General features: G+C 52.7%; 1 protein-coding gene across 1 annotated transcript; it reads right to left on the reverse strand.

Annotated features, from left to right (window-relative positions):
• Positions 1–29: 29 nt before the first annotated feature.
• SH2D7 (SH2 domain containing 7) lies at positions 30–8,919 on the reverse strand. Its single transcript, XM_057725259.1, has 6 exons — positions 8,744–8,919; positions 7,347–7,436; positions 4,134–4,303; positions 3,635–3,843; positions 1,588–2,277; positions 30–124 (listed from the first exon to the last, which is right to left on the reverse strand). Exons 1-6 carry the CDS (start codon positions 8,917–8,919, stop codon positions 74–76), a joined length of 1,386 nt encoding a protein of 461 aa, XP_057581242.1. The 3' UTR covers positions 30–73.
• Between the last annotated feature and the right edge of the window lie 908 nt (positions 8,920–9,827).

Consider the following 9,827-nt stretch of genomic DNA (forward strand, 5'->3'; position numbering starts at 1 on the left):
AGCTTCCCAGTAACCCCTGGCCTAGCTCAGGTACCGGGAAACCCGCTGGTGGGCTGCTGGAAGCCAGGCCGCCTCAGGATTTGTGCTTCTTGTCTGTGAAGAAGAGCCTCCGGAGCTTGTCAGGCTGCAAGGAGGGAGAAGATGCTGGAGCCTGGGTCCCTGGACAGGGAGGCGAGAGCCAGGCTCAGAGGGTCCCTCGGCAGTGACTGGGAGCTGGGGCCCAAGGCCAGAGAAAGGCCAGGTTGAAATGTTGGTAGTTGCTCCACTGCCCCTCACAGTGCCAGAAATTCCCCTCCAGCCCTCTGGTTTGGATGAAGGATTCGCCCTCTCTGGCTAAGGAGGCTAAGGGAAAGTAGAGAAGAAAAGCCAAGTCCCCCCTTCCCTCACTGGGTCCCCTGGGGTCCCCAAACCCAGCACACTGTGCCCCAGCCATGCCCTGGGTAGAATGGAGGTGGGGTTGTACATGGTGCCACCGGGGCCCAGAAGGACTTTGCAGCCAGAGGAAGAGCAGACATGGGATGTGGCTTCTGTGGTTCTTAGCAGGGTTGTTGCAGGCAGGATCTGTGGTCCCGGGAGTCAGGACCTCAGAGGCTGCCTTGCAGCAGGCGAGCTGCCCGTCCTGGGGTGCGTGGGCACAGCCCTGCCCTGAAGGGGAAGCTGGCAGAGCTTCTGGTGAAGGCCGTTCAGCTGGGAGCTCGGGATTTTGCTGTTCAGGCCGGGAGGGGAGATCTGCACGTGCCTGAGATCTGAGGCTGTACCCTCAGGGAGTGTGCTCTCCCAGCCCATGGCTGCAGGTGTAGGCAAGTAGGCTGGGGCTGAGGGCTCAGGGGGGTTCCTGACCACCTCCCTCTGCCCTCCTGATCCCTGCTTCCCCTTTTCTCCTTCCTTATCAGAAATTCCCGGGAATACCAGCTGTACACTGACAGCCATCTCTGGACTGTGTCCTGAGCACATAAGGATGTCTAGTATCATCTCCTGAGCAACCACCCCTGGACACAGCCATAGGACCAGCCCATTTTACAGATGAGGAAATGGAGGTCCTGGGTAGATGCTAAATAAGAATAAAGGATGCCTGGTTAAATTTGAACTTCAGATAAATAAGGAATAATTGCAGAATTGGAGACATAGTTATGCTAAAAAAAAATTAATCGTTTATCTGAAATTCAAATTAATGGGTGTCTTGTATTTTATCTTGCTAAATCTGAAAATCTTAGTTGTGGGGGAAACTATCTTGCCCAAAGACACATGGCTAGGGGGTGGCCGAATCATGAAAAGGGCCAAGGCAAGTCAGACCTGGAGCCAGGGCCCTTGTCCACCTCTCTGAGGCTCTGAGATGCAGTGGCCAAGAGGGAGGGACAGGAGTCCTGGTCTACCACAGAGAAAGACTTCAGAAGGGCCTGGATGCCTCCATCTTACATCCAAACCCAACATCTGCCTCTCCCACCATCTCTAAGCAGAAGTTAGGGCTGAAAAGTTCTGGGCAGTGGTGGTGACCTGCCCTGCCCATGTCTGAGGGCCTCAGGTCCTTCCTACCACCAGGCACTCCCTAAGGGCTGGCAGCCTCCCCACCGCACCCATGGAGCCCACCTTATATGTCCGTCCAGTCTCCTTGCTCCTGGCTGCCGGGATTTGTTCATAGGTGTTCCTGGGCTCTGGGAGATCCGGGGCCCCTGAGATCCTCTCATAGCCACAGTCTGTGGACCCTGAAAGTTTGCTATATGTAGGACTTGTCCCAGGATAGGGGGACCTGGCTGGGCCACCCCAGCAGACTTCTACCTTCTCATAGGTACTGCCGCCTTCTTGGTCTGGCACATCACTGGCCTCCTCTGAGAGACCTTCTGTCCGGATGAGCTCATAAGTGTCTGCAGAACTGCCCTGGGAGCAGGGCTGAGCCCCACGGCTCAGTTTTGGAGACCCCTGGCTCCAGGTAGCAGCTGAGGATCCTAGGGCCTCAGAACTGGGGGCCAGGAGGAGGCCCCAAGAAGTAGGAGACACTCTAGGGCCCTGGTCTGGGCTAACCCCAGAGAGGGCAGGTCCCGGGCCATCAGGCTTGTTCTGGGTTCCATCTGGGAGTCTTCTAGGGGACTCCTTGCCTGGGGAGCAGGCCTGGCTGCCACCTGAAACTGGCCCCTGCCTGCTGGACACGTCTGTGCCCAGACCTAGCCGTGCCTGGTTTGTCTTTCTTAGGTCTGCATAGATGATGTCGTTGGGGCCTCCAAAAGACTCGTCCAGAAGGGAGGCCCTTCTCTCCGGGAGGGGAGGCACCTTGACAGGGTCCTGGGGAGAGAGGGACAGAACCCCTTAGAGGTTACCCTGTCACTAAGTTGCCCTCAGGTAAACTGAAGCTCTCTCAGAGAAGCTGAGGCCCCTTGTCTTGGGCTCAGTTTACCTGATTGTTACACACAGGGTTGGTTGACATTCAGGGTCCCTGCCAGCTTCATGTTCTAGGAGTATGGTTCTTATGTTGGCATTCAAGGCCAGGGGTCATGAGCTCTTCCTCCCACCCAAGATCATCCTGCCCTGCTCCTCTCCCCTCCAGAGTGGTCCACTGGTCCCTCAGAGCACCCTGAGCCCACCCACTCACTGCTCCCTTCCCTTTCAGAATGGTCCACCCCCAAGTCCATCAATTGTGTATTTATTCAACAGATATATAGTAAGCACTGTGTAGACTCTGTCCCGGGTGCCGGAGGCTCAGTGGTGAGCAAGACCACCTCTTGGGGGTTTCCATTCTAACCTGGAGATGGGCAACATACTCTCTGTTGCATAGTTAGTGTGGTTGATGTAATATATGATACAATAACATAGAACAAGACAGTATACTGTCAGCTCACGATCAGCAAGATGAGGAACAAAGCTGAGTAATGGGATAGGGAGAATGGGAAAGGGGCTATTTTCTATAGTTTAGGTGGGCCTTTCTGAGATGACATTTAAGCAAAGAATGGAATGCAGTGAGAGTAGAAGCCATGCAGATAACTGGTGGGAAAAGCATTCCAGGCAGTGGGTACAGCAAGTGCAAAGGCCCTGAGGTGGGAACAAGGGTGATGTGTTCAAGGAAGATCCCAAGGCCAATGAGGTTAGAGGAAAGTGAAGAAGGGGGAGAGGTAGCAGGGCACCTGGTGAGGCTCTTGTGGACCCTAGTGAAGATTTCAGATTGTATTTTAAACATGAGGAGAAGCCCTCGACAATCTGTGATCTGGTATATATTAAGAAAAATCTCTGTGAGTCCCTCCTTTGGGTTGCTATGGAGGAGAATTAAGTATTGACTCACAGGCATTCCACTCTACAGTTTACAGATGGATTTTTCAGACATTTCCTATCCATTTCCTCATTCAGGCCTCATAGGAACCTCAAGATTGGTAAGCTGAGGCTCAGAGAGGTTACGTGACTTGTCCAAAGTCACTCAGCTAGAAAGGCCAAGCCCAGGTTGGAAACAAATCCACCGGCAAGACGCAGACCTCGGCATGGGTGAACCGCTGGCTGATTCCAAGCAGGGCCACTCCTCTCTGGGCCTGGCACTCACCCTCTGCAGCCTGAGGGGCTGGCCAGTGTGGCCTCTCCGGGCCTGCCTGTGGGCGTGGCACCCACATTCCTGGTCTAGCAACCCTGACTCTGGGTAGCCCAGAATCCTCCTCACCTCTGTGCTTTCTTCCTCGGAGAGGTTCCAGGGACTTGCATCCAGGCTGTTCTTTTTGTGGAGGAAGGAGACCTGGGGCTTGGGGGAGGGGCGGGGGCTGGCAGCCTGGTCTGGGACCACCGTGGGGGACACTGCAGCAGCTGGATGTCCCCGGCCCGGATTGGCCTGATGGAGGCCCGGGGTGATGGCGTCATACAGATCGTTGTCCTCTAGCTGGAGGTGGTGGGGACACGCAGGTGTGTGGTCATGCACCCCTGGCTGGCCTCTAGCCTCCTGCCAGACACTGCCGGCCAGAGACTGAAACATTCCCACCAGGTCCCTGACCTCAGGTAGAGTGCTGCCTCCATCTCCCCTTTGCAGATAGGGACCATGACCCCGTGCTGAGTGCCCCTGGGTGGCAGGAAATAGGGAAGGCAAGGAAAGGCATGTGGTTGGCTGGTGGACACCCCTGGCCTGGGCACCTTGCCCCAACCCCTGTCCCCCCAGGGAAGAGGGGTACCTACCCGGGGGCAGGCAGCAGCCAGGGTCTCCCCGAAGGGCTCAAACTGCACCTCCTGGTAATGGCGCACGAGCTCGGCCAGGGTGCCGTGGGTCTGGGTGTCCCCTGAGACGAGGTAGCGCCGGTTTCGGAGCTGGTTGATGACAAAATGCCGGCAGCGGTCACTGCCCCTGCAACACAAGCACTTGTGGCCTGGGGCTGCTGACACCCGGCAGCCCCGCTTTGGCCCAGGGCCGGAGCTGACCTGGGGCCATACTGCCCACTTGGGCTTTGATGCGTTCCTCTGTAAAGTGGGACTTAACATCCAACAAATGCAGCCTTGCAGGTGATGGGGAGCCAGGGAGTGGTTTTTCAACCCCCTGGCATCAGTCAGGGAGGAAAGGGCCAGGGCTGGAACAGGGGGAGTGAGGCACTCAGCTTGGAGCTCAGATGCAACATTTAAAGGGTTGCCACAGAACTCAGTAATCAAGATAACTAGCAATGCAGTACTTTAGAAAGTCAAAATTAATACCAAAATATCCATGATGAACAACATATCTAAGTCTTAAAGATGAGATCTGACCCCTCCCTCGCACAACACAGCCTCGCCCGTCTCACTGAAATCCCGGCCAGGCTGAAAAGACGGAGTTCCAGCTCCCATCTCCACTCCAGCCTGTAAAGTCCCACCCTCTTCATTTTCCTTTTTTATAGAAGAGTAACGTAAACACAGCGACGTGCCCACGTCCTAAGTGTGCCGCTGAATGCATTTCCACATACGAACACTCCCATGTAACCAGCACCTAAAGCAAAACAGAAAACATTTCTGGCTCCCCAGAAGACTCCCTCATGGCCCCTTCCAGTCAAACGTAGCCACCACTCTGACCCCTACCACCTTAGATCAGTTTTGCCTGTTATGGAATTTTACATGAATGGACTCATACAGTATTTCTTTTTTGTGTTTGGCTTCTTTCATGCAACGTTATATCTTTGAGATTGATTCACATCCATGTAGAATTAGCTTCTTTTTTCCCCCATTGATAGTGTTCTATTTACCTAAAAAATCCACAATTTATCCATTCTGCTGATGGACATTTAGATTATTTCCACATCTGGGCTGTTATAAATAAAGCTGACGTGAACATTCCTGTACCTGACTTTTGCTGAATATATGTATTCGTTGCTGTTGAGAATATCCCAGGAAGGAGAATTGGTGGGTCAGGGATACACCTATGTTTAGCTTTAGCAGATCATGCCAAATTGTTTTTCTAAAATCATTGCCAAGTATGAGAGTTACAGTTGCTCTTCATTTTCACCAACTCTTCAGTAGCCTCTATCTTTCCACTGTAGCCATTCGTTGTGGTTTTAGTTTCTATTTCCCTGATTACTAAAGCTGCTGAACAATATGCTTACTGTCCTTTTGGACCCTCTTTTAGGAAGTGCCTTTATTTTGCCTGTCATTTTTGTCTTATTGATTTTTAGGAGTTTTTCATATGCTCTGGACGTGAGCCCTTTATTAGGTGTATGTATTACAATATGAAACCTCTCCAGCACTGTGGCTTGTCCTTTTATTCACTGAATGGTATCTTTTGATTAACAAAAGTTCTTAATTTTGAAGAAATCCAATTTGTCAATCTTCGCCTTTATGGTCAGTACTTTTGTGTCTCCTTTAAGAAATCTTTGCCTATCTCAAAGTCATGAGAAATATTTCCTATGTTTTCTTTTATAGATGTGTTGTTTTGCTTTTCTCACTTGGGTCTGTGATCCATCTAGAATTAGTTTTTGTGTATGGTGTGAGGTGGGGGTAATTTTTTTTACCATTTGGATATTGAATTGCTCCTGTACCACTTATTGAAAAGACCAGCTTTCCCATCCTCCTCCCCTGCTCCCCCACTGAATTGGAGTGGTGCCTCTGCTGCAAATCAGGTAACCAAATGTGGGGCACTGCTTCTGGATTCTGTTGCTTGATTTGTATACCTTTGAGCAGCCCCACTTTGATCTGTTTAGTAACTTGGCATTCCGCCTAAGATCATGTTTGGAAAAAAAAAAAAAAACCCTGATGCTGAAAAGACGTTTAAAAACTGCTGAGTTTTCGACGTGTTGAGGACCATACCTGGCACATAGAATAACAATAACTATGCTAATAATGACTAACATTTATTTATTACTATGTTCTGGACACTGTACCAAGCACTTTTAAAGGTATAGACTCATCAAACCCATTCAACAATCCTATGAAGTAGGTACTGCAATATAACCATTTTACAGATGAGGAAATGTAGGTGCAGAGAGGCAAAGTAACTTGCTCGAGGTCAGGATTTGAACTGGGGCAGTCTGAACAGATGATAATCTCGCATCTGAATCTTAGGCCTTTGAGATTTGCCCTGGAGCCCCGGCCTCCCTCCTTCCCTAACTAGGGGTGAAGGGAGGGACTTCTTCCTTTCACTGCCTTCCCCCACCCCAACCTACCCTTGGGACATGCTCTGACATCACCACCTCTGACTTCATGGCCGTCTCGTCTCCTCTTCTCTATGCCCACTGCCTTACCCTAGCCCAGATTTCATCATCTAGCGCACACCTCCCCACTCAGTGGTCTCCACTGCCCCCACACCTCCGGCATCTCCCTCCGCAGGCTGCCTGAAGGATCCTTGCAAAACCCAGGTCTGACCAGATGACCCTGCATTGTCTACAGACGCAGCCAGGCACCCAAGGCCTTTTGAACTGCCCTGGGCCCTGCTCTCCAGGCACTGCTCCACCGGAACCGTGTGTCCTTCTGCACCCAGCAACTTGTGGCTGCCAAGCACCTCAGTCTGCCTCGTCTCTGTTCATTTGCACATGCAGTTCGGTCTACTGGAAATGCCTTCCTAAACCCCAATCACACCTCCTTTTCTGCCCAGCAAGTTGCTGTGCTTCCTTCTATCCTGGGCTCAAAGTTCACCTCTGTGAAGCCTTCCCCAGCCTCCCATCAGGAGGAGGTTCTCTCCTGTCCCCCCCCCATCCTCCCCCGCCACCCCCCCACCACTTACCCCCTTGAAGGTGGGGGCTTCATCCTAGTACATGGCTGGTGCTGCTCAGAAAATGTCTGATAGACGTGGATGGATGACTGAGGGAGTGAGGGAGTCAGGGCCCAGGGAAAGCCCAGCAGTGTGGGCTGGTGGAGATTCTGAGCTTGTCTGCAAGGCTGGCTTTGTGGGAGCCCGAGTCTGCCTGCCCTTTGCAGAGGGCTTCCTCTCTTACCTGTAGGACAAGATGTAGCCAGTGGCCCGGTCGCTGAGGCGGATGAGGAAGGAGCCAAGAGATTTGTCCCTGAGCAGCTGCTCTGTCTGCCTGGGCAGAGGACATGCCATTAGCTGGGTCCCCACAGCAGCAGGAGCAGCCTGACATAGACCAGCCTCAGAGTCCTTGCTGGCCATGCCCCAGACACAGTGCACACACCTCCAACTCTTTATAGAGAACTCTCTCAGACCCTCGGTGGGTTCTGTGGTCTGTCTGGGCTCAGTCAAGCAAGCTCAAGACTCAGTCTCGGGCTGGCTGCTTGGACTTCTGAGGTCACATACACTACCACCCCCACTACTGCCTTACCAGCAGGCACAATAGCCACTGTCCCTCTCCATCCGAATGTCCCTGTGGCAAGAAGGAATCCATCTAGCTAGAGATTTTTAGGTTTGTGGGATCCTTGCCTCAGGACTGCTGTGTACAGTTGAGCAGGATGTGTACTGCACAATAGTTTCTGCAGGCAGAAAATGTTGTTATGTCTGGAGCCTGACCACAATAGCAACTGTTAGGTTCTCATCCCCCTCCCTTCCATGTCCCCTTCAGCCTCAGGCAGCTAAGGATAGTTCTAAATGATGCCAAGTATTTTGGAGGCATGGTGGAAAATTCCAGCTGTCTTCTGGTTTGGCAGTACATAGGCCAGAGATTTCCTCACCCACTGATTCACTGAATACTTACTGAGTGGCTGCTCTATGCAGGATCAATTACAAATTTTGCAGGTCTCAGTACTAAATGAAAACCTGGAGCCCCTTACTCAAAAAGTAAGAATTTCAACATGGTGACAGTAGTATATTCAGCCAAGACTAGGGCCCTTCTGAGCAGAGGGTCCTGTGTTATAACACAAGTCAATGCCCGTGAGGCTGTCCCTGGTTCAATGCCAGGTGCTGGGCCAGGAGGACATAATGACTGGCTGCAATTGTCATTCCTTCAGCTAGTGCTTTGGCAGCTCGGAGATCCAGCCCAATCAGAAAGCCAGCCACCACATCTTGGCCTTTATTCCTAGAGTAACTGTATATCCAGGTTTGCCTGGGACAGTCCCCACTTAAAACAGTTCTCCTAGTACGTTCTCCACTTACTAACAGTGTTCATCAAGTTATCTAGAGCTTGAACGCATCCGGCTCCAGCCTGCCCCTCTCTGTTTTTCTGGCCGCCTGACAGCCCTAGCCACCCCAGCCCTACACTCAGAGTGGGGGCCAATGCCTTCGCCCACCTTACCCACAGAAGTGGCTGTCAGAGAACTGGGCACTCCTCAGTCTCTTCCCCCACACACCGCCTCCTGGGGTCCCTGCCTAGCCCAGGGAGAGGAGCTAGTCCTCAGCCCCGAGGGGCTGTGGGCCATGCTGGGACAGGGGCAGCCTTACTTGCGGGTGATGAATCCGTGAAACCAGGGGGGCAGGGCTCCGTTCTGCAGAATGAGGGGGGCCTGTGTCTCCATGAACCACCTCAGGGCCAGCTCCTGCAGCTCAGCCAGGGCCTGGCAGTCCCCAGCCCCTTCGGGCCCCCTGCTCAGGCTGAGCTGTCTTAGGTGGCCCTCCATTCTGGCGAGCACTGATGTAGAAGCCGAGCCCTGACCACCTGAGCACTTCTATATCTGTGTGCGTCCCAGCTCATTTGCCTGAGTCCATGCCCTCTCCACCTGCCCGCAGCACACAGGAGCCCTATTGTCATCTCTGACAATATGTGGCTAGTTGTCCTCTCTGATGCTCTGAGGCGGGGCACGTTGGCTGGCTGGGGACTTTGGGGGAGGGTCACATTAGTAGCCAGAGAGGGGCTGGGGAGGGATCCCTGACTTCCTGGCTAGCAGATGAGCTGCCCTACTGGTTTGGCCCCTTCGCCCAACCTCCGGTCTTTGTCTCGGCCAAAGATCAGGCCCTGGCTAAAGTCCAGGCACGGCCACTGTTAGCAAAGTGGTGAATTTAAATTCTACTTATCCTCCCTTCATGGAGGCCACTTGGATCTTGGTGAAGTTCTGTGCTGATTAATTCCTCCTTCCACTGAAGATTTATTGTCTACTGTGTGCCGAGGACATCTGGGCCCCGGAAATAATGCAGCACCTAAAACAGCATTTTGCCTCGTGGCACATACGTTCTAGTGCAAGGAGACAGACAACAAACACATACATAGACTATGGGGTCATGTGTAACAAGCACTCCCATAAAAAGGGAGAGGAAGAAGAGTGCATGGGTTGTTTTATTTAGATGGGGGTCAGATAGAGGGTCAGGGTTGGGGGAAGCCTTGCCCAGAAGGTGATGCTAGAGTCGCAAAATAAAATGCCAGGCAGGTGCCTGGGGAAAGAGGAGCTGCTCCCAGCAGGGGGAAGAGCAAGGGCAATGACTGTGAGGTGAGGCTCTTCTGGAGATCGCAGAGAACAACCCAGAAGCTCATGTGGCTGGAGCAGGGAGCCCTTTGGAGTAGATGGGTTCCCTAGAAGGGCTGCCGTAAAGC

Source organism: Hippopotamus amphibius, chromosome 2 (assembly GCF_030028045.1).
Source record: "Hippopotamus amphibius kiboko isolate mHipAmp2 chromosome 2, mHipAmp2.hap2, whole genome shotgun sequence".
In the NCBI taxonomy this organism is placed as follows: Eukaryota; Metazoa; Chordata; class Mammalia; order Artiodactyla; family Hippopotamidae; genus Hippopotamus; species Hippopotamus amphibius.